General features: G+C 36.7%; 1 protein-coding gene across 4 annotated transcripts in view; it reads right to left on the bottom strand.

Moving 5' to 3' along the window:
* Positions 1 to 287: 287 nt before the first annotated feature.
* Positions 288 to 25,582, bottom strand: part of DPP10 (dipeptidyl peptidase like 10) — a 557,376-nt gene continuing 532,081 nt past the window's right edge. For 3 of the 4 annotated variants that reach the window (XM_030487513.1, XM_030487512.1, XM_030487515.1), the window contains 11 exons: positions 25,373 to 25,494; positions 21,410 to 21,457; positions 19,217 to 19,315; positions 19,039 to 19,108; positions 9,622 to 9,816; positions 8,042 to 8,096; positions 6,013 to 6,112; positions 5,191 to 5,249; positions 5,030 to 5,102; positions 3,600 to 3,673; positions 288 to 2,093 (listed from right to left, as the gene is read on the bottom strand). In XM_030487513.1, the coding sequence (XP_030343373.1) occupies positions 1,956 to 2,093; positions 3,600 to 3,673; positions 5,030 to 5,102; positions 5,191 to 5,249; positions 6,013 to 6,112; positions 8,042 to 8,096; positions 9,622 to 9,816; positions 19,039 to 19,108; positions 19,217 to 19,315; positions 21,410 to 21,457; positions 25,373 to 25,494 (1,033 nt within the window). In that variant the 3' untranslated portion in view covers positions 288 to 1,955. The remainder of the gene's footprint in view (positions 2,094 to 3,599; positions 3,674 to 5,029; positions 5,103 to 5,190; positions 5,250 to 6,012; positions 6,113 to 8,041; positions 8,097 to 9,621; positions 9,817 to 19,038; positions 19,109 to 19,216; positions 19,316 to 21,409; positions 21,458 to 25,372; positions 25,495 to 25,582) is intronic. The other variant, XM_030487514.1, reaches the window with a different exon arrangement.

Genomic DNA, 25,582 nt, shown 5'->3' with positions numbered 1-25,582 from the left:
ATTCTTCTCTTACTTTTTTTGTTGTTTTGTATGGTGTTACTGTAGTGCATCTAGTAGTCTCCATACATACATACTGTACCTATACTATACATACGTACTCCATATGTACTATAAATACCACAAAGCAAAGCCATACTTTGTGGTGACACTGGGACCCAAACGAGATATCACTGCACATTAAAATTGTATTAAAATAATTGAAAAAATAGTTAAACATTGCTAATAAAACTAGAAAAATACTAAACATTAAAAGACAGAGACTTTCGAGTGTTCCATAAAACCACACCTTTCAGACAAATTAATTATTTGCATCATAAAAAATGCTGTGAAAGAAAATATTCCAGAAGAAAGTAATGAGTAAAAAGCTTCAGGTAATTTTTGATTACATTAAAACCAATTCCCACTTTTCATAAAATATGCAGAACTTTACATCTTAAATAGTATAGTTACCTTCAAAAATTACTTTCATTTTAATCTTGCAAGAAATAAAACCTTAACTGGGTAGGAAAGTATTTAGAATATATCCAGAAAGAAGAAAACCTACAGCTATTCTCACGCAAGTGGCACAGCATACGTCAAGAGTTTTCACATACCTTCAGGAAGATACCTCAAATTAAGTCAACACCGTACTTGATTTCAGTGATCAGAGTTAATATCCTGCAAACCCAAACTGGCTGCCTTGTTTATTTCATAGTTTCAAATTCTATTGCTGTAATTCACCTCTGAATAAATAATAAAATTTATCTTGTCAGGAGCTTCCTTTGCCTTGAATGAAAAACATTTCCTTTCTTTGTGATGCTGTTGAAGCTAAATCCTGTTGCAAGTGACTTAATGAGCAGCTCTGGAATAAAAACTACTGGTGTGTTCCAGCTACATGGCCACCTTGATGAACATTAGAATTACATCTGAGACAAGAAGGAAGAAAAGGAAAATGCACTATACAAAATATGTCTTCATTTGAGGAGTAAAGTTATTACTTAGTGGCATTGTACACTGTTAATAAATTTTCTTTCTCTGAAACTATAATTTAATACTTATGTATCTAATTTCCATCTGACAAAGTAGCATATTCTAAAATTAGAGTGTAACCAGAAAACTATTAACTACTATAAACAATACCAAAACACAACTCAAACATATTTTAAGGAAAAAGCAGATACATTTTGGCCTGGGGAAATATTTCCATTGCAGATACTGTTTTAAATACAGCTGTTATTTACGTCTTGAAAAAAATTCTTCAAGCTCAAAAAGATTTTCTGCTTAGCGAGTCCTGGGTATATACATAAAGACCAAGAGTACACTACCAGAAAGTCCCTTATTGGTTACTAGAAGGTACAGTAATAATAGTAAATGCTGAAATTGGGGGAAAAAAATAATTTTCAATATCAATGTTATATGATGCACTAGACAATATATCCCCTTTGAGCAGAAACTAGAGAAAATATCGTGCCCTTTATTATCTCTGTGGTTTCTTATGTGTAATAGACAGCAAAAAAATTGCACTTATTTTAATGTTACAGTAGAGTGTTAGATTGCAGCTCACCTTTTAAAATATTAGTGGCCATAATACTTATGATAGGTTGTGCATTATGCGAAGATGAATAAAGATGTGCATTTAAATTAAAATTGAGCAACCACTTACAGAACCAACAGTGAGGCTTAACATAACAAACATGCACTAACCCTACACTTATGCAAAACGAAGTTCTTCCAGGAAACTGTAACCAACTGTTGACCTTCCACAAAGGTAAAGGTTTTGTCCCTTGGTAATATGTTTGGACTTTTTAGTCAAATTCCAGTTTATTAGCTCATTGTCTGTAAATGTGCTGTTCCACTGTGATATCCTTTAGCTGCCCTTGAGCTTCTCCAGAATCTGCAATCTTACAGTCACTTTTATTTATGGTTTTATTGAGCCGAAAAGTAAGTCCCCTTCAGTACTACACAAATAGGCTTCCTTATTCATCCTCTTCAGGTTCCTGTGGTAAAATTGGTGTCTCCTCCTTTAAACAAGCACTAAAAAACCCAAGGATTGTGCTGTAAAGGTGATATTTGCTTTTCTCACAGGCAATGTTATGACCTTCATCCGGGTAGATCTAGTAAAGAATAAAGGAAAAAAGTAAATAGTTTTTTAAAGGCTTTTCAAATATTTAGGGCTCTAGTTTTCTTTCTATTTTCTTTCTGGGATCTTCAAAATGTTTTAGATGACAACAGGATGATAACATTAGTTTTATGGCATCAAGGAAAGCTAATAAAACTCTGAGTAAAACTCATTCTCTTGGAATTTGAACTTACATAAAACAACCACTGCAGTGGGATCTGCAGAAGAGAAAAAAATTATATTCTCAGCCATTGTGCTTACAACAGTTTACTTAGCTGACATTTTCAACAGTGTCGAGGCATCCAAATCCCATTAATGTCAATAACAATTAATTACCTCATGCTTTTAGGAACCTCTCAATAACCGAGCTTCTAAATGCTCAGTGAAAAACCTTTTTATACATATTTTTAACTATATTCCTATCTTATCTAAAGCCCATCATCTCTCTCTCCTGGAGTGGATGTGCGCATTTTAATCTCTGAAATCAAATTCCACTGGAAATTTCTCCCAAGTGAGGCTGAACGAAAATTTGCAGGCTGAATGAAGAAATCCAGGCCACAGGGTTTAGGACAAGAGACTTGCAGTGGCCTGAGGCAAAAGCTTCAATTGCTTCCTCAAACTCAGGATATCATGTTGGATGAGAAGGGTTCAACGAGGCTCTTTTGAGAGCCCTGTTGTTCCTGCTTCTTCCTCTCTCCATAGGCCTTCATATCACCTCATCTGAACTCACAGGGATAGCTGGAACAGATTCTACCCCACTCAGATTTTACACATAAAGTCCTTTTCCCTTTATAAGTGATGCTACTCCCCTTGTTACCACCTCCTGCCTGACGTAAGATCACACACTTCAGTGAAAACTACAGTTCACTAAGGTTCAGTAAGGTCAAGGTTTGCAATGGGTAACATTAGAGATATTTGGAGGAGTGACCCAAACCCATATAATCAAAGATATTCAAGAAGGCTTAATGCAGTCAGAGCCCTCGGCCAGTAACATCCACGTACGCTATGGTGGGTCTCATGCAAGCCTGTACATCAGCAGCACGCCCTGCTCTCTTTCCAGCTTGTCACTTACAGCACCCTCATCCTCTGTATGGCTATGGAGAGAGGGATCAGCACTCTCCCCTTTTAGCTGCCTTTTAATAAATTTAAATGTTGAAACTAAGGGGAAATTAGTTTCATATGACCCAATACTTTTTTAGGCAAAAAGAGACTAAAGTAGTGATATCCATATTACAAGGAGTGCATATGGACTCTAAAGCACTTTGCACAGCATTATAGGATAAACAGGTGGGAAAAAAGAGAGAGGAGAAAGAGCCAGAAGAATGACAAGATCTTGATGGCCATAAAAACAGTAAGGAAAATGGGATTAAAAGGAATTTTAACTGCAAATTGAGGTTATACCGGCTGCGTTGTGGTAGGGAGACTCCTCCTCAGGGAAGAAATGGCAATATGAGGTTAAATGTTGACCTGTGTTGATACGAAATGTCACAGCGGCACATACCTGCATAGTGTAATTAACTCCAGCTTTTATTAGATGTTTAATTAGTTCTGCTGAATGCTGGAAGTGGACTTTAGCTGCAAGATAACAACATTCGGATAGTATTAGAAAAAGATAGGCTAATATGAAATACTTATCTGTTAAACAGCTTTGACTGAAAACGTTTCCAACCTCTGTAATTACTGGATCTGAAGCTGACTATCTTTCTGGTCAGAAGTGCACAGCCCCACCAGTTACAGTGATGCAGAGTGTAACTGTGGAGTATTTGGAGAAGGAGCTGGAAGCCCCAAAGGAAGCCATGCCTTCTAGGCATTCCATGAGGACTTCTCTCTACCCTTGATTTACACATACTGCAAGAGCTTAGAGGTGTGCAAAACTATTCTGTTTGAACATCATGACAGTTTATAATTGTGTTAAAGGAAAGCACATTGGATTTTCTACTGCTTGCTCAGTGTTACTAAAGCGCACCATTCTTTACGGAATGGACTTTCTGCCTGCAACATAGCAAAAACTTCATCTTTGTGAAGTAAAACCAGACAACTTTATTACCACGTCCTAACTCTGCAGAGCTTAGGCTGCAAGTGGGCTGGGTGGTGTCACTAGGTGTGATCTTAAGCAAGGGCAGCAAGCAATCAGAGCCCTCGTCTGGAACACACTGTATTGCTCAGACATCTATCAGACTCCCAATTCCCTCTGGCGCCAAGTTCAGAGGAGTAGAAATTGCTGCTGCCTTTTACAGTCATCAAAGTCTGAGACCCTCATGCCTGTTTAGTCATCCAGCATATCTTCTCTGTCCCTCCCTTTGTGCCTGCACCAAAGCTTGCTCTTTAGACCTACATCAGTTAAGAAAGTTCAGAATAATACACTTCAGTCAAATTTAAATCTGTAATTACAAATTATCTCTTGACTGACACATGTTATGATTCTGTTTAAAGTGCTAGAACTTTTCTTTACTCATTTTTTGCCTTAAACTTCTGATAAAAGTATCAGTGCTATTAAAAAGTTCCCTATAGCTTCAGCTTCAGACGCTTTGGCACTATTGATTAATTGGCTGAAAAGTTTAACTTCCCATCTGGTGCTGTACTTTACCAACTGTCCTGATAATTCCTTCTTCAATTGCAGAATTTCTATGAATTTAAAATACCATTAAAAATGTATGTTGTTCTATTAGTAATTCACATAATACCTTTCACTAGCAGTACAGTGGTCCAAAAGTTTTAAACAAATTAGAACATACAGCACCTAAAAGGTACAAAGACTCAGCAAAGAAAAACATCATCAATTTAGTTAGAAGTGACAACTGAAATAAAAAATCCTACTGGAGAGATAATGAAAGTAAAAATGTACTTGCTACATGTGTGCCTAATCAGCCTTTGAATGCCTGACTATTAGAACCTCTGACTCCAAATGTAATTGCATCTGTAAATACTTACCATCAGCTGTCCCATGAACTATTAGCAAATTTGCTTCTTTTAAACCACGAAGATTGTGTAATACGCTGGATGCCTAGTAAACAAACACACACAATGTGTAACTGAATTGCATTTTAAGAGTAAATCAGTAATTTTTAAGTTAGTTGTTTATGCTAAGTTACCTGATAGGTATTTTCCTCTTTTGATGGAATACCAAGGTATCTTTCTGAAAAAGCTGATGCTGCGAAAGTAAAAACAAAAACTTGTGAATTCATCAAAATTGCTTCTATTTTAAAACTTATCAGTTCTGACCTAGAGTCAGAAGCTACTTAAGCCATGAAGTCAACAGAGATGTTAATTTAAAACTAGAACATACTATTTAAATGTATCACTTAAAACGATTCTTAAATAGTTAAAAAACCCCAAACAAAAACCAAACAACAACAAAAAACCCCAAACCCCAAAAACCAGAAACCCCCAAAACCCCCAAAGAAACAAAAACAAACAACAAAACCCAAAGACTAACAGATCGTTAAAGTAACATGGTCTAATTTCCTGTATATCACAGTCCACAGTCCTGTGCCCAAAACTTCATATACTGAATAAAATATCCTGTGATTGAATGACAATATGATTGACATCGTTAAGGAATTCACCACTAACCTTCAAGGATTCATTCTTAATATAAGGAAGTCTTGATTTATGCTGATCTATCTAAAAGATTCTTAGGAAATGGGGTACCCGACTGAATTTCAGTGGGAAATTGGAAACACAACTCCTTTGCAAAAATCCGTGGTGTTAATAACCTTGTAATTGTTGCGTGTTTTGGTAAACTATCTCAGGGTTAGCTCTGCCCTTTCATTCAAAGAAGAGAACGAGATAGTGAGGTGAAATCCAGTTGATATTGTTACATTACCTGCCCTTAGTTAAGATAAATACTACCTGCATGAATAAAAGATATTTTGAATAGACTATCATGCAGGTGTAGGGCAGGGAATACTCACCATACAACTTCATATCTGTAACTGGTGCCACCACAGCTCCACACTTGAAGAGTCGTTCACTGGATTTCAGGATCATTGATGTAATGTAGCCACCGTATCCCTAATAATGGAAATTATCTTGAGATTTTTGTTTCATTTCTTTTATATATAGAATCATAAAATCATAGAATAGTTAGGGTTAGAAAGGACCTTAAGATCATTTAGTTCCAACCCCCCTGCCATGGGCAGGGACACCACACACTAAACCATATCACCCACTGGCCAACGATAAAGTTAAAGGCCACTGCGCTAACCTGATGGTATCATTTTACAGTATGTATTTATATCTGCAAGAATTGCTTTTAAAGGAAATGTAAACCTATAATTAAGAGTGAATAAAGACCTGGTCATAATCTTTAAACTATGCAATTAATAATGAGTATATTTCAGTTTAAGCTCCATAATTCCATCATGGCAGACTAGCCTACAGTTAGTAAAAGAGTTCAAAATCAGAAAAAAAACCAACCCCAAAACAAAATGCTAAAAGAACTACAGAATAAGAGCTGGATTTTCAAGGGAGTGTAAGGAACTGAGTTATTCCTTTCCCATAGAAATTCCAGCCCAGAAGGCCAAGAGCTGCCCAGAATTGTCAATGTGCAGTAGATTTCACCTAAGAAAGGCTTTCTGAGTGGGCAGCGGTAACTTGTATAATTCAAAGAGTTTAGGAGAATAGCAACTTTCCTCTGCCTCTGGGTTCTCTTCTTTTGCTTTTGTTGAATATTCTCTTTGTGCCTTTTCCACTAGCTCCACAGCACAATTTTAATCCTAGGAGAGCTATTGCCAGGTTATTTATTATTTATGCCATGTATTCGTAAAGAACTTAGTTCTCCTGGGAATTTCTTTCCTTTGTGCTTGTGCCCTTGCTTCCAGCCAGGCTTTCCAGGTCAAAAATATTACACAGTGAGATCACATTTTTAGAAGAACTTCACAGTGACAATGAAGAAAATACTTCCTATGTCCTGATGCAAGGATATGTGGTGCTTCACTCATCATCTGTATTTCTGTGGTTACAACCCAATTGTCATATTTTCAAGAAGCTGCTTGGCTGTGAAGTTGCAACTAATTTTAAAGCTCTCTTTCTACTTCCATGAATAAAAACGCAAACTACATGGAAACACAATTTGCTCTCTAACAGTTCAAAAAGGCCCTTGGATGGTGCATCACTTGGGCTTGTAACCCCACAGAGATGAGCAAGGTGGCATTGGCAGATTGCCCTTCTGGACAGTCTTGTTGCTCTTGTGCCTAGTTTACATTACTGACTGTGACAAGAACTTTATTTCTGTGTAGCTCTAAAATCTCTTAAAGAGCTCCCTGACAGTGTGCATGAGTCCAGCTTTATGAGATCAGCATTAAGCAATTCCAAAGTTACCTTATTTTCAAGCAAAATGCATATTCCATTTCCATCAGTAAGCCAAATTTAATGCATAGTATGAAAAAAAAAAAAAAAAGATTTTTCCTCTCACATTGTACATAGTAAAAAGGAAATGAGTTTTAAAGAAGATTTTTAATTGACTTTAAAATAAGCAGAGTGGAGGAAATATAATTAACCCTAGGAAACTGAATTTTAAATTTTATTATTTTTTGTTTGACAGTAGGAAACAACCCTGAGAGGTTAACTTGAAAAGGGCAAATTTCTCTGAATTCAGAGCCATGTTGAAGCTTATCAAATTTTGCAGTTTTTGCTCTTTGCTTTCTCATATTTTCACTTCTCATTCTGCAATCTTCATCTTCTAAAGAAAGCAGATGTTTTTTAACAAACACTTTCTCTTTGAAACACAAATACTGCGGTACCATAGAACTGATCTGATTGACCTCAAATACCCAGTCTGAGAAAAAAAATCATATACAGAACATGCAGTAAATTATGGACTTTTTTCCTCTTTTAATAACTGAAATTGTCTTAGGAAAATAGATAAATATATTTGTTTATGAATTGATAGTATTTTCTTAATGAATCATGATGGTACATCATGCTATTTTTGCACATTACCTTTCCAAATACACTCAGTCTCTTAGGATCAACAAAAGGCTGTTTCAATAGCCATCTGAAAGAAAAAGAAAGGGTTTTTTACTTTGGTAAAATGGTGAATTTTACTTGAGTCTAGTATATAAAGAAAATTATTTGTACAGTAAGGAACTGTCATACATGTAGATCAGACAGAAGGACAAATTACATCCATAAAAGTATTAATGCGATTTGCTTTCTAATTCCTTCCCTATATGGCAAATAGTTGGTGTTGGGCTCAACTCACCTAATTTAGATATCTGAATTTGAACATCTCATCTAAATTGCTTATTAAGATCTGCTTTTCAGTTAAAGGAGAGAAGAGAGACACTCTCTTCCCACCCATCCTGGAAACCTCTCTCAGTCTGGGGAGAATCACTCTCCAGAAACGCCAGGATTTCCCACCAACTAGAGCTTAAATGACTGGCTTTGACCAGGTGCCTAGTTTTTTGACAGCTAAAGGAAAGTAAGATGAATGCAACTTCCTGAATTTAGCTAAAATTCCAAATAATTAATTCTCTTAAGGCAATTAATTGGCAATGGTGAATTTTATACAGAAAAGACAGAATAATCTGAGGGCAAAATCCAGCTGCTTTTGAGGAGACAATATCAGCTGCAGTCTCAGCCAAGGGCACCCTCCCTTTTCCCCATGCAGTGCATCCAAAAGGAAGCCAGATGTAATTTAGCCTAAAACATCTTAGTAGTGGAGAGCTCAGTTCTCAGAGCACAGTGTACGGTCTGCTTCCAATGGCCCTTTTGCAATTTCACCTTGAATTGCCCCACTCAACAATTCCTGACAGACATGAACACTAGGAGGTCTACTGCCTAGCTATGTCATGTCAGAGAAAGTTGCCTACTTGTGCAATGGCCTTTTCAAAAGAAGAAGAACGAAAAAAAAGGTCTGTCTTAAAATCTCTATTTCTTTGAGAATCCCTAGAAAAAGCCCATCCAGACCTTGATATTAGCCATTATGACATGCGCGCCCTGAGTAAACAGTGTTGTCAAAGCCATGTGTTATTACTCCACAGACAGAAATGACTCTTTTCCGCAGCTGATGGATTTATATTAGTTTGAGAACGATAATGCAATGAGAAATAACAGTCCACTTGCCCAAATTTTGCCCTCATTTACACCACTATGACTCCATTTGCTTTGTATGATTACTCCAGAACTCTGTGGTGGAAATGAGAGCAGTGTCCTATTGCACAGGCCTAAAATATTGTAACACAAATACAGTTAAACTTCAACATGTGCACTGCAAGACATTTTCCTAAGGAATATAGGCAAATATGAATTAGCTCAAATGCCATAGTTAGATTGGCATAGCGCAGGGAAAGTCAGCTTTATCAAAAGAGAATCAGCAACACAAAAAGCAAGCACCTCTTCAATCTTTTATTTGCTGTTTGTAATTAAAAGATTATTGTCTCAAAATTTGCAACTGCATTAAAAATAAACATTATTGGTATTCACTATGCAGAGAAAACTTTCGGGCAGTTTCAGTTAAAAATGCTCATTCATCAAGGTGGAAGCAGGGTAAAAGAGAAGAAAAGTTTGCACATACGTACTCTACAGCTGCTATTTGGTCCTTCAATTCCACTGATCCTAAGCATCGGTGGACCTCCTGTAGAATCTTAAGGCCTTGAAATCCACTCCCTCTGCCATCAAATCGAGCTACGATGACATTATCAGAGTTGACAAGCACTGAGTCCCAGTCAATGTGAAACTTATCTGTAACCAACTGGCTGCCTGGAGCTTCATCACTGCAAATACCAACACACCAGACACAAACGAGGACTATTGACAACGTGATGCACTTTGCCGTTCTCTGATATTTTATTCAACCTAGTTGGCAGAGTTCAGTCGGTTATGCAATCCTGTTGAATTATTGTCACTTTCATTGATACCATCACATTAGCTAGTGCTGGTATCCCTGCAGCAGTAGTAAGCAAAACAATTTCTTTATCTTTATAACCACTGTGTTGTAGTATCGCCAATACCTGAATATACTTTATAGAAAGAAACAGAAAACTAAGGCATGTAGTGCTGCTTATGGGTTAATAAAGTGAAAAAAAAGACCCCAAACTAACTTCTCAGTTCTAAGAAGCTCATGTAGAATTTGTTAAGTCACACTAAACAGGAAAAAAAGGAAAATTCATTCAGTACTGGGATTATGATTCTATAGGATATATAATACTACTAAGACAGACGTCATCTTAAAAAACAAAAATAACTGCATTATTGAATGGATTTTTTGAAATGGAGTACAAAGAAGACTAAAGTACGCACTGCAAAAAATAATATTTTCTCCATTCAAATTCATAGCAAGTAATGGATGCAGGCAGGAGTGGTAAATTTATTTTATGAATTAAAAAAAAAAGTGGTTTACAGCAGAAAAGGTGGAATAAAATGGGAGAATGCAGTTTCTAGAGGAAAAATAAGATTTTCCATTGAAGCCAGATATACTATTTTCTTTGCAAAGAAAATAAAATGTCAGTTTTAAAAGGGAAGCTTGTCATTATCTTTCCCTTAAGATAAACACAGAATAAGAGAGCAGGCTACCATGAAGATGTACAAAACGCAAAATACTTCTATGCAGGCTGCATCTGCCAGTTGAATGCAAATTAAAATGTAAAAGCGTCTGTGCTGGCTGTATGGAAATTAGATTGGACAGTGTCTGTGGGAATATCCTGTCTAAGGTGAAAGAAGGACGAAGACAGAAATTCTTATTTTGCCAAAGAGACTTATATAAACTTGGGGGGAGGAAAGAAAGAGAAAAAACTACAATAACTACTGTCTTACATGTACAATAACGTGCTGATTCAGTATCTGGTTTTGGCTGTGGATAACACAGACCATCTTCAAGGTAACCACTCAATTAACAAGCATATGATGAATACGTAAGTTCTCTTATTCAGTCAGAACTACCTACATAGTTGCTGTATCATGCACTGAAATCAGAATTACTTGGTTACAGATTCAGTCACAACATGTTATGTTTGATTTACCTTTATCTTGTGCATCAAGTTTATACTTCGTTTTTTATAAAAAGAAAGGCAAGGCAATTTTTTTGTTTGCTTAACCAATTCAGTTGTGATTACGCTAACTGCTAACAATGCAGAGCAATGAATTTGGAAATACTGAACGTCAAGTATACTCTGCAGAAAACATGCAATTCAGAAGCATATTATTATTATCCACAGTAAGAGCAGCACAGAATAATTCTTTCAATTTCCGCTTATTGTACAGAGCGAAGTTTTCAGAAGCATCTGCATTGACATAGATGTTTTCACAGAGCTTTTACTACTACTCCCAATAGCTTCAGACCAGCCGTAATTATTTTTTAAGTTCTTCCAACTTTCCACAATAAGATGTTAGAAATATCCTTGTTTAGCTACGTATCTTTGCAACAGTGTAATGCACCCCACGTAAGCCAAAATATCATGTATCAGCCTGCTTCCCTCCCACCTAATATAAGAACAAAACAATTATAGTGTTCGCATTTGTTTTATGCATGTTATATATCCAAGTTACCTATATATTTGTGTGTGTGGGTATATATGTTATATACCTAGACACTTGGGAATATGGGAAGAACCATTACATTTGTAAGCATTTCTCTATACCAGAAAATGCTTAAAACCAAAAGAGGCTTTAAATGAAAGATGTTACCCTCAGATAATTTCTTCTATTAGAAAGGAACAATAGACAGAATCTCAGTAAGATTCTCAGTGGGCAATAACTGACAGTGATGTTTTCCCAAGCTCCTTCTCAGAGGGCATAGCTGGGCTACTTTTAGGCTCAGACTTTGAACACTATACATTTTTCCTGCTGCATGATGGGTTGTTTGACATATTGCTTTTGGAAGCAATTTTCCAGTGAGTAATTTATTTCAAGAATGTCCATATAAGTAGTCTTAAGTAGACATTTAAAGTCATTTCCCCAAATTCCCATTACCATCAAAAGGTGTCTTTACACTTCAGTTGCTACTATAAAATGATACTGATTATCTGAAGTACACTTCTGTCCTCCACAGACAGCATATATTCTATGCACCATTTTAGCCCCATTTTTAACCTTTGAAATGGGGCTTCTGCAAGGTATTAATCCTCTATGCAAGTTTAAACATCGTCCTGAGGGCTCTGTAACAAAGCAAGTTTGTTACTACAGTGCAAAAATAGATTTTTTGCCTGATTTGTGAAGTTTGTCCTGGGATTACAGCTACCTCAAAGGTCAGGTTTTGCTTTATGCTCATCACTACTTACAGCCTAATTATAATTAGCTACTGTTCAGCGGTACTCTCTTCATAGAATTATTTTTTGACCCCCACCAGTAAGCCTGGAAGCTTACAGGCTCTTCAGGCTCTTCAACATCCCCCAAAGGTTCCTTAAGGAGAATCTTCTCCAGAGTCAAACAAGAAGAGAAGAATGATTCAAATGAAGACTATGCCTATTTCTTCCTGATTATATTTTTTTTTCTCTTGTACATGACAGCACTTAAACTTTCCCTTTTTTTAGTTTTGATCCTGACTTTCAAGGTTCAGAGCTGCTTTGTGCCTAGTATCTCTGACAGTGACTATGCTTGGAGTCCACCACAGCAGACATACTGCTGAAGTTCATCACTGAGGTACTGTTTAAACAGACAGAAGCCATCAATAATATACCAATATCAATGACCTTTGTGGGTAATTTGTACGCCTTTTGCGAGGCATACAAATACATCTCAGACCATCTGGAAAAAGGGGCAGCTCATCGTAAGTTCATATATTGCTGAAAAGAGAAGAACCTGCTCTTTCAGATTCTAAAATCAAAAGCTGAAACTGAAGTCTCTGTTCCTGACTTGAGTTACAGCACACAGGGAATAATGTAGTCTTACCAGAGAGGCTGTGGCTGCTCTACTCTGAGCAATACTCCTCTGCCACTCTGTTGTCATGACTGCAGCAAAATTTGTTCCAGGTTTTGTACCACTGAAAAACTAAGTGACAAGATTTTAAACACGAATTTTAGAAGTTATAGGACTGACCAAGCAGGGTAGGTGGAAGATAATTTTGAAAGATATGGCAAGTAATTGCTATAATCACTGTTTAATTTCCAGTACATCTCTATTTCTTCAAAACAGTGGATTTTATGCAGCATATGGGAAAGCTAACTTGATAGTAAATACGTGAGAAAGACTACAACTCAGAGCATAAAATCTATGCAAGAAACACTACTGATAAAAGTCATATTTTGCTTATGGTGAAACTTTGTGGGAAGGATTGTTTTGCAAAACTAGTGTAATAGAAAAATCGATTTTGTTTTCTGATTTCATGAGCATTCCTTTCACAAGCATCAACTTTCAAGCATACTCATCATTACTGGACAAAAATACTTGAACATGAATAGCCTCAAACATAGAGGACAAAAATTCCCAAATATTTATTCTCTATTCATTTACCCTGTTTAGATATAGCAGACTGCAACTACTGAAAACAGATAGTGTGTTTACAACTCCTCCCTGCGGATATGGCCAAGTAAAACACACCACTAGCCAGAAGTGACTCCATTTCTAGGGTAGAATCATGTGATAGACAGGACTGACGTAGACAGCGTAGTACAAAAAATAAAATTTGTTATTCTTTAAATATCTTTCTGAAACCTTTGAGGCTGAAGACTTTAAAAATGCATTTTTGGGAAGAAGAGATGTAAGACTGTCCCACATCATAAGAAAAAGAGGTGAAATTTTGAATCTCTTTTTGTCTTTTTCTAAGGAACATTAAATGAGCATTTTATTCACACAGTAACTGCTGTGGGGGAAGTGGGAGTAGAGGAGGCTGAGAGAGGATATATCTTAGCTCGACGATTCCTCAAGCCTTTTGTGGGGACAAGGCTGAAGAGAAAGGGAGTGAGCAGATCCATCACTGCCCATAGCACCAGGACCACTACTGCAAATGAAACAGCTGGAGTGAGCCTCTAATCTATCCCTTGTTTAGCCTAAGCTAAATGAATTCCCTCTATGCCTTGAGAAATATTACAAATTTCAAAGAATGAGGAAGAAAATCTAAAAGAGTGAAAAAGGAAAGCCTCTCTATCAAATACTTTGATATAACAGAAACACAATAGAGTAGTGAAATACTGCCACACTCGGCAGAGGCAGGATGAATACAGACATGAAATGGATGTCTTGCAAGGCAATTAGTGAATCATTCACAGGACTCAGAGATACGTAAAAAAGTAAACTTTGCAGCTGTTTTACAGATGAAGAATGGGCCAAACAAAACAGCCTTCAGGAATTTTCCCCCCTGCAAACATACTATAATTGAAGTAGCAGAATCCACCACATATTTTTACACTTCACCTTCACTTGAAACAGCTGCCAGTTAAAACAAGTAATATATTTTACAACAAATGAAAGGTATGCAAGACAGCTATTAAAATAGGCAAAGTGAGGTCTGATTCAACCTCAGATCTCAAATATTCAATACTTGCATTATGCCACTCTACATTTCTTCTAGTCCTTTAATGAGTTATTCCCGAAGCTGTAAAAATATCCTTCACTTTCAACCCTGCTGTCTTATCTTGCTATCAGTCCTGACAGTACATTAACTGGAGGCATAAACAGGTTTGATTGCCTGTGCAAGGCCTAAAACCTTCATCATTTCAGTACCAGGTAAAGTGATTCTGTTTATTACCAAACTATAAGAAAACAAGTAAACAAACAGAAAGCTCTTGGAGACAATTCACTGTTACTTTGGAAGATACCTGTTGTTTTCTTTCACCTCAAAGAACAGAACAATCTCTCCACTGACTTAGTTTTACAATATCCACTTACATATTAGACAATTTTAAATGTCGTTAAATAATAAATGCTGACATTTAAGATACATTATCTACAGATTTTGAAGTAATGAGGTTAATTATGTTCAAGAAAAAATAAAGAATGATTGTCGCCTCTCATTTTATTACCCAGATTAAATGCCAGTCTTAATCATTTCCTGTGTGTTACCAAGGAGTGTATCTTCCAGCTTTTTTAATGATTAAGGTGAACCATAATGAGAAAATCAAGGATCTGAAATTTATACTTTGGTCTTAATTATATAGGAAAGAGATGATAATCACTCTTTCAGGTAATTACTGTACAGCACTCTATAGTTACACTGTATGTATTATATCAGAAGGAAACTGAGTGTGAAATATATTAGTAGTTTAGGAGAATAAGTGGAAGAAAGGAGAGTCTTATAATCTATTTAGCATTTTATGGCCTATGCATCACAATTCTGGAAAGAAAAATAGGGCTAGCTGACATAACTGGTTTCTACATGAAACCTATACATTAAATAATCCAGCCATACAGATGGATGTAAATTTTAACATAGCAATACAATGATCTTCTATTTGAGCATTGCAGCATGCTTTGCAACTGCTAATGGATAAATCTTCACAAAATCTTTATAGAATCATAGAATAGTTAGGGCTGGAAAGGACCTTAAGATCATCTAGTTCCAACCTCCCTGCCACAGGCAGGGGCACCACACACTAAACCATGTCACCCAAGACTCTGTCCAACCTGGCCTTTCATTGTGATGAAGATTGCAGGACATCCAGGGCCTGGTCCTTAAGCTTGTCTCTACCTGGAGCTGTACTGAGTTCACATCCAGGTTTCACACCAGGACCAGAATCCACTTGTACAAGCACCCTTCCAGGATTCAGCCTTAACACTCAGACACCTGGGTGCCATGTGCTGGAAATTCAAATTTATCTGCAGGCATCCTTGCATGAATACAGAAGCCTTATTACAGTCACGCACCTTTGAAATGGCTTTCTCCCCTTTATCTATTTCCAAATTCTGTTATCATAATTGTAACCCTATGGATCCAAAGAGCACGTTAACACCACACAGAAGTAGTTGTTGCTGATGAAAATTTACAGGAAAATTATGAGCCTCAGCTGTCAAAACCCCACTTTATTGTGAGCCAGTGAAACCAGCCACCAGCACAAAAATTCTACAGACAGAGACGAGACCACAAAGGCAAGCCAGAATCTGGCAAAATTTAAGGCACAGGGAAGATGAGTCTTCACCAGAGGCTTGGAGTGATTCTGAAGCAATGACTGCAGCCAAACAGAGCCTCTTAGATCTCACATGCCGTATTTACTCTCCACCTTAGGAGACAAAGCCTATATGCACTTAGAAGCATATATGCACTTAACTAGGCATTTAATTTGCACTACAGAGACATAATAGGTGAATTTCCCACCTGCCTTCCTGCCTGCCTGCCTGCCTCCGTCTATTTTCCTTAAGCTATTAAATTGCACTGCTACTTAGATAGAAAGCAAAAGCCACTTCAAAAGCCACTTTAGAGATCTGCTAATACTCCACTTTTCCAGATATATATCTTCTCTTTATATACATCTCAGTGTATGTTGTCTGGATCAACATGTTACATAGCATCTCCTTTCCAAAAAATGGATATACAATTAAAACCAACATTCTTATCAAGGGCATTGGTAAGCATTCTTTTTCAAACATCCAATAGCTGGAATACAATGATAATTGTATCATGTCTGAGAATGTAAACAAGAAAGTAGCTGTAGCTGAACAATATGAAAGGCAGTGCTTGTTATCAGCCATTAATACAGTTCTTGTCTAACACTTCTACCAGTAGGAACAGGGTGTTCCTCAATCAGTCCCAACAGCACCACTCTGGGACTCAGGAAAGTCAGATATCTGGGAAATGATATCATATATAAAATTAATCAGTGTTTCCTGTAAAAGCTACATGTTCTTCTCAGACCTGAACATTTTTTTTTTTTTAAAGTAGTACTTCTGATAATTAAACGAACCTTAAGATGTCAATTTGGAGATATGCGGGTCAAGAAATTATGCTCTGCATGCACACATGTTTCCATTTCTTCTTTCTCAAGAGCTAGACAGCATTTATTAGGCTCAAAAACCATCCCACAAGGGAACCTCCCATAACTTCAGTGACATTTTTCAGTTTTATATATCATTTGGGGACACCTTTAACTAAAAAAAAGGACTGCTAGAAACCTTCGTTTAAAGTCTGTAAAAAGCTGCTGAAGAAATATAACTTCATTCTCTCCTAGGGAAGAGTGGAACACAAAACATGCAACATTACAAGAGCCAGTACAGATTCTAAATTTTCAGTTCCATATTTTCATTAGCGTATAGGGTTTTCTGAAAATAACTCCTGTTAAACCTAATGTTAAGAATTATGTATTTCAAAGGTAAGGATTTGACTAAAAAGCAGCAAAGTCTCCGTATTATAAATGTAGATACCACAACCTGTATTCAGAAGTTGATGAATTTCCTTAAAAATCCTAAAAAATTAAGATGATTATGAAATATATCCATACATTATGACTTGATCATATTATTCACTCACTGGTAAGTTCAAATTCAAATCTTGCCTCAATACTGTTCTCAGTTTTTCAACTCCTGATATGCAAAAACATTTCATAATAGTATTTCCTCACAATTTTTTCTTTTCCTGTCATTTTTGGCTTTGGCCTTCTCCAGGTTTCTGATCCTTCTCTCCTGTCTTCTCTAGGTTCTACATGAGTATACAATCTGTATTCTACCATAACTGTATTCTACCATAACAGTTACAGACCATAACTGTATATGGTAGATTATATATTTACTAGGATACTTAAGAAGGAAAGTATTACACTGACAACACATTAATGTTTCCCTGCTTTCAGAAAAAACAGTAAGCACAAGCATTTGCAACTCCCTGTAATGCTGCTGGTGTCAATTCACAGTCAGTTTGCCTTAAGCACACTCGAAAGAGCTGCTTAAAATATAATCATGCTTCCAAAATCATGCTAGCAAATACTGCAAAAATAAAATAATCCATGTGTCCTGTTTCTCCACAAGAAAAGCCACTTAAAGCACAGAGCTTCCACAACTGCAGATAAATACAACTGAAAAACCTGAGTTTTAAACACAAAATGGACTTAGAAATAAGCGATTTTATGCTTCTCTGTGTTATTATCTAAGACCTGATATGAGTAGAGGAATTTGGGATCACTCAGCAGCTCAAGCTTGTAAATTTGATCTCACATACAATAGGATCTCTGCTGTCACTAAGAGGAGGTCTACTCCAGGTGATACAGCTCAGCTGACATGGTATTTTCATGAATTTAGCAGTACACCCCTACACCTGTGTTAATGAAATTCATATCAATTGCTTCCAGATTGGACTGGAATAAGATCTGTATGAACATGAAAGCCCTCTACACCTATGGCAGACCCATGCTGAGCTCAGGTGGAGAGTAACAAATGATGCCCTGAGCTGGCCACCACTGGTTTTGCTAGGTAGGCTGCAGTATGCTCATGACTCCGCTCTCTTCCTCTGCTATACTTTCTGTAGGTGTGCAACTTAAAGGCTGACTGTCTCTGAAGGAAATATACACACTATTTCTTTTTGAAAGAAAGCCAGGGAATACCTCCTTACTCCCATAGAAGTTTTCTACAAATGTCAACAGACTTTGGATCATGCCTATAATGCCTTTAGTCACTGACGCTCAGAAATACTTTTTTCTTCTTTCCAGTGTTCCTAAAAGCAGTTTTGCTTCATGCATCTTAACTGAGCCCTTCTTAGAAGCTCTACCCATCTCTATCAGGGATAAAAAGGAGCGTATGCTCTGAATGAGATCCTCTGTGGGTAGGGACCAGTATGGGTCCAGGAAAGACTGAAGAACTACCCACAGCTACACTATCAGCAGGACCACTGCTTCATATACGTAAAAGTACAATTAAACAGAGCTAGGTTTGACAAGCTCAAAAAACTCCAGGCATCTCTACCAGACAGCATTTATAAAAAAATCTTCCTGAGAACAAGCCTTTTGATTTATCAACTCAAATCCATGAGGTAATTTTCCTACACAAGGTAAAAAAGAAATAAAATAAATCTAATTTCAGAGTTAAATATTTTCTATTAACTACTTTTTTATTATTTTGAGTGATTCTACACAGATACTTACATTATTAATAGAAGGGCATACTCGTTTCGATCTGTGAAATCTTTTGGCAGTGACAACTGTAAAGGGAGTTCTTTTAAGAAAAGAGCAAAACATTAAAGGCTGGTAGTTACACAGATAAAAAACAGTAACATTGTAAGAAAGTTTTTTGTTTGGTAAAATAACATTTTGCTAAATTTACCGTAATCCTCAATGTGAAGCATTTTAATTTCAGTCCTGGAATTCTTTTTTTTAAAAACAGCTTCTTTCAACACAGCATTATTTTCCAAAATGTAAAACTCTGCAGAAAGCAGGAAGAAAAAGCAAGTTGGAAGGTATGGAGAATCATTACATCAGAGATAAATCAAGATTCAAAAAAAAAAAAAGAAAAGAAAGAAAAAGAGACAAATATGCAATGATAAATCTCGCAAATGAATTCCTTCTGTAAATACTTTTTTATAATGTAACTAGTTTGCAATCCAGGAACTGAGCAATCAGCTTAATTCAAAACATAGATATCTATTCCATTTTCTGGCTTCAGTTAGCTTTGTTTTCATCTATCACTAACAATGAAATTGCTGATGAACAAAACGAATACTAGTATCCCTGACAAATACTAACAGCAGCTGTTACAGCAAAAGGCTAGTCTGCTGGGCAATATCCTAAGCCTCAAGCAGGCATTCTTTTCAAGCTACATATTCCAAGTCAATATTTAGCTGGCACAACTCTACTTAATTGCTTCATGTCCTTCTCTGTCTTCTACACTTCAACCAAAAGCAAGACTTCACTTTGGTTTAAAGCTGCAGACAGATTTGAAGCAATCCTTTTGCACAAGAAAGAATGATTAATTAGTTGGGTTTTTTTCTTTTCTTTTTGTTACTCAAATTACCAATGTTGCTTCCAAAATTTAGATTTTTTTATTAAACAATAAACCTTCCACTTAGGGATAAAATGGATTATCTAAGGAGAATGTTTGTTCTGGGCAGTCAACCAAAATGGTATAATTACAGTCTGAGGATTGAATAATTGAAGTAATCCTTAATAATTTTTTTTATGAATTGAAGAGGATAATCTAATCTTGCACTGAAACATTAATACTAAATTATCTCTCCTATTATGTGGTTTCTTGTTACAACAAACAACACCCCTCTATCCTGACTTGCTTGGTTTTCCTCTAAGAGGTTGTATGTGAATCTCTTTTAAAATAATTCACTATAACAGCATTTTAGATCCAAGTAATAAGGAGTGCAAGTCTACCTTCACAGAACTGAATAGCTCTACAGAAGTCAATGAATTTACTTTGAGCAGTAGCTATCCTTTGAGTTGGATAAAACTCCCTTGCTTTGGTGTGCTCTGGCCCTGAGCTTTGCAAATAGTAACAGTGACACAAAAAAAAAAAAAAAAAAAAAAAAGAAAAAAGGAAGCCAAAGTACAGACATTAATTAACACTTCATAGGATACTTTTGATCAGTATGCTACTTCAACATGCAAGATTAGGTCCACTGTTATGGTGAATGTTGGCTGGCCCATGACAAATCGGATGCAGACAAGTACAGCTCAGGACTTTTGGATTCTGGAAAAACTCCTGGGGATAATCTAATGAATGAAATGAGGATATGTAAGGATTAGTTTGGTGGTTTTGAATGGAAAGATGTTCCCTTTCCTCTAACCCACATCTTCATGCTATGTGGCATCACAGTGGAGTTGTAGGTAGCAGAGTTGTTACTTCTACTGCACCAGAGAAACACCTAAGTGAGGAAAATTCTGCTGCTGAAAGAGAGTCTTCCATTACAAAGCACCTCAAGCAACCAGAAAACAGCAACAGATTTAGAGTCAATAAACAGAAAAGAGTGAGTAAAATTTGAAAAATACTCCTAAAAAGCCTTTATTCCTGGATTTTTCCATAATGGAAAATATGAGTGGAGTTGCTCTAATTTGAGAAATATTAGAAGGACTAAGTTCATTGTATGTAGGCCAGATTTTATGATGAATCATTCAAGGACTGTACCTTACTTCAACATAATTGGATTGTAACTTTAAAATCATCTCTAAAAATACAGAAGTCTATCGTAATGGCAGCATAATTTACGTAGAAAATGAAATGGATGCAGACCAACCTGCCATCTAATTAACTCAAGTGTAAATAGAAGATGAATGAGATGCACTTAGCATAAAACATATCCAAAAAGCTTAGGAAAGTTTTAGTCATTTGATTAACTTATCTTTCCTTATCATTTGCAGGTGTGGATGTTGCTAAAAGTTAATTAATAGAAGTTTATATGAGTGAACCACCTATTAATTTTCATTTACTTGTAACTGCCTTTCCCCTCCCTGACACTCCCTAAACCAATCAAGGACAATAATAGAATATACCTATTCCATAAGGAATACTCACTTGCATTATTACTTGTACTGTGCACGCTAACAACTGGAACGCCTGGCCCTGTTTTGAGGAGAGAAGAGGAAGTGTGAGGTAGTACTCAGCATTTCAGTAACAAAGAATGATAATACCGATTACCACATAGGACTGGATCCTGGAAGCCCCATACACATGCTACCCTTCAAATATAGTAGTAATTCCACTGGTGTCTCTTGGGAAGGACACAGATTTGACTGTGGTACCAACAAAGAGTGAAACAGAGACTGCCTAGACTTGCCTGTTCAGCAAGCAGTCTAGACCCCTGCATTCAGAAGGAGATTTTTTTTTTTTTATATATAATCTCCATATTTTAGTTATAAGTGAAGAAGAAAAAAATTATGGAGGCACTTAATGGCACTGTCTGAAATATAGCAGTTTGACATTCAGAAACAGTAACTTTAGCTTGACTGGGAAGTGCATTAATGATATTATTCACTTATATTTTCTATATAGAAAAGCTACAGAGATGTTGAAAAATTATCACATATTTTACATAATTATCTGTCTAAGAAGCTCCTTTGGTATGCCAGCTCTGCAAGACCAACAGCATCATGGTTAAATCTAGGTGTAATGTAATGTAACCTTATTACATGGTAATTTCAGATACCATATTTTCACTGTACCACTAAGAAACTAAAAGCACCAGGAATAATTCTCCATGTCAATAGGTACTGTGCAAATGCATAAGATAGCGTGTGAAGCTGGGGTGACCAAACGTTCATTATACTCAGATATATAGCCAAGTTTGCTCTCCCTGCTCTGAGGATTCCCCCACTGTAAACTTGCAAAAGAAAATGTTGCTTCCCCACTCCCAACAAGGAATTTGTGGATGGGAAACTTAGTTTTATCTCAGTGAGACAAGAGTTTAAATTACATGCAGTCACTATTGGGCTAGGAAGGATGATGCAGAAAAGCTGAAGTCCCTGAGGATCCCATGGCAGATGAAGGCATAGACTTTCTGAAATCAGGAGTTAAGACTCCTTTGTTTTTGGAGAAAAAAAAAGATTCCTTTGAGAGCAGCTCAGAGGCAGAGCTTAATTTATGTGTTTTGAGTCATCCTGAGAGGTTGTCTCTCTCAATTAATTATGGCATGAGCCTAGGGAAACTTAAATACCTGAAATAAATAGCACAATGCCGTTCAAAGTCTCTGACAGCCTCCACTGAAGATTTTTATCAATTTCATTCTCTGCCTCAGGGGAGACTATTGACAAAAATCTTAGAGGTAGACTGCTGACAAATCAAAGCTTTCTGCCTTAGCTCTTCAAGAAGATAATTTATTCAGCTGTCTTTTTGTTTTGGTTTGGGGCTCTTTCCAGCTCTTTTTACTACTTCTGAATTTGTCATTTTGCTTTGAATTTTGATTTAAGAAAGACCATTTTTTGAGGGGAAAGCAATGGTGTTTTCCAGGCTAGCTCTATTTGTTTTACTAAAAGACAGAAGTATGATGACAGATTTTGAAAAAGGGAGGTTACAGTAAATTAAAAAGATGGTCAGAAAAAACAGACTTGTGTTACAGGCATTGCATTACAGCACCTCAGAACTACACACAGCACTTGGATTTCCCAGTGACCTCCTATAACTAACACTAAATCCACAACTTATTTCCTGCTATATAAAATGGGAAAACAATTACTCCCTTTGTGAAATATCTTATTTAAGCAGAGAGATTAACATCTGTTAATGTTTATGAAGCGCTAAAGGAAAAATCCACAAGCAGTGCGGAAAATCAGTGTAAAGGTCGTGCTTGCCAAAACTGAGAAGCTGTAGAGCTGGTCCTCCATTTATCAGGCTAGAAGTAACTCCTCACTCAGGGCTGTCTCTGGAGATGGATATAAATGGTCTACTGAGACAGATCTCTTAGCTAAGGGTAATTAAGAATGAAAAACTATCCTAATAAGGGTGCTCATGGGTAAACAGGAGGTAAAAGAATTGAAAGTTGTATAGATCAAACCAGTCCAGAACACCCCAAGGGTATTTATGGGCAAACTGCTTTTGTAACAATTCAGTCAGGCTCTTTGTTGTGGGGAAATAAGTGTGTACGTACATACATGTGGTGCCATTTGTCTCCTCAGAGCAGTTTACCCTGTACTCTTACAAGCAGCTCCCTGCAGAAGAGTTTTAATACCTGCTCTATGGTGATGTTGCCATCAACTTTCATACTGTCAAATACCCAACCCACCACAGGCAGTTTGCAGAGCTGTGGCAGTACGTGGGGGCCACACTGCTACTGTAATTGTCAAGCTCTGACAAAACACAAGAGAAGACCTCTGAATGACTGCAAATTGACAACTATATATTAATGTTAGAGGTAGGAAAAATTTAGTGACATTGTTTTATCCTCCCTGCCCAACACCTGCAGCTTAAGGCAGTCTACTAGTTTCAACTCAGTGGAGTATAGGTTTAATCCTGGGAGGATGATCTACAGTCTTACGAGCTCAAACAGAGAACTGCCATCTGCAAAGTCACTGAAAGTCATGAGCTTGTGAGCAATTTCATGTGCAACCTCCTACTGGCATCTACATTTTTATATCAAAGAAACACATTAAAAATTACAGGCTGAATTTACCTTGCTAAAATAATGACAAGAAGCTATGTCTTAGGCCATAGAACATAGAACTTAGCCTATTGCTGATTCAGGGTAAAAAGCTCTTAAGCTCTTCCCAATTTACCAACTCTCCCTCTTGCAGGAATCTGAGACTTTCCCCATAGGGACTATGTCAAGCACAGGGGAAAACTCTGCTGAAACCACAAGGAGCTCATTACTAGTGCAGTCTTTCGTTAGATAAGGGCCTCAGCATTAACTCCATAACTTCTGATGCAGCTTTAACCATGTATAAACCATACAGTTGATGTGTATTTTTTTTTTCTAATCAGCTATGTATTATAGGTGCACTTTCACACACACACACACAAAAAAACCCAAAGAAACTATTTTAGCCAATATGTATTCATAGTTTGTTTGAATAGATTCAATTCTCAAGCCAGCAGATATTCTATTTTGGGGGGGGGGCAGGGAGGGGGGGGACACCAAACCAAAAAAAAGTACAGTTGCAAAAAAAATAGAAAAAATGCTTGCAAATAGAATGGGCTATTCACATGTATTCCAGAAGAATTATATTCTACTCTTTTCAACCTGATGCTAGTTGAGCAAAAATACTGGAAGAATGTTGTCTGTAAAATACTGCAAGTTTAAATCAAGGTCAACAGGTCTAGCTATACACTTTATTATTGTCTCAGGCTTTTCTGTACCTGTTTTTATAATCTTACTTATTTATCAGTGTTTATTTCCTGGGTGTAGGTTATAAATTTCTCATTGCGGGATGATTCTAGTTTTCTGTTTGTATAGAAACTTTGAACCCAACAGGTGCCGGAATGCAGCTAACAATAAACAGCTAAATGTTTTTTGTTGCAATTGCATTGATAAGGAGGATCTGCCTATATGGATTAAACCATACCTGGTTTTTGGTAAATACACACATACACATACATATGTGGGTGAGTGTGCATAGATATACCGTACACATACATGTATACACACATAGAGACACCGTTACAGAAAGCAAGCCCTCATTTATTAACCAGGTATAGTTGCACAAGATCAATCCCAATACATAATATAATGAAGCTGTTATGAACCACAGTACCGTCACTAGAAATTCCACATTTTTTTGGTGAAGGATTTTTATTTAGGGTAAATCTGAAAGTCAAGTGTCCTTTTCCAGAACTGAGGGTTAGGATTGGAGCAGCTTTCTGAGATCACTTGTTATTTAGCTTTTACACAGAACATCTTTACTTACAGTCTTGCAATAAGGTCTGTACAGAACTTTGAGTAAGCCACTACTGAGCTAAATGTTAGACTCCCGCCTAATGCACTTCTCAAGGTAATACATTAATTCAGAAGCAAACACGGTACTATTACACACTGTGCATTTGACTTACCTTTACAGTGCAGTAAAAAGTGCCTGTTCATGGGGCTAAACTTTGCACTGAAATATGTGCACTGGTCTTTCAAGAAGTTACATGAGAGACACTGACGATTCAATGATCCCACTGTTGATACACTGGGGAGAGAAAATTGATCAGAAACATTTTCCACTGGAATAATACACAATAAACCACAAATTAGCTCATCAAAGTGATAAAATTTGT

Source organism: Strigops habroptila, chromosome 5 (assembly GCF_004027225.2).
Source record: "Strigops habroptila isolate Jane chromosome 5, bStrHab1.2.pri, whole genome shotgun sequence".
Classification (NCBI taxonomy): Eukaryota; Metazoa; Chordata; class Aves; order Psittaciformes; family Psittacidae; genus Strigops; species Strigops habroptila.
Note: the sequence above shows the minus strand (reverse complement) of the source record. Positions and strands in the feature narration are given on the sequence as shown.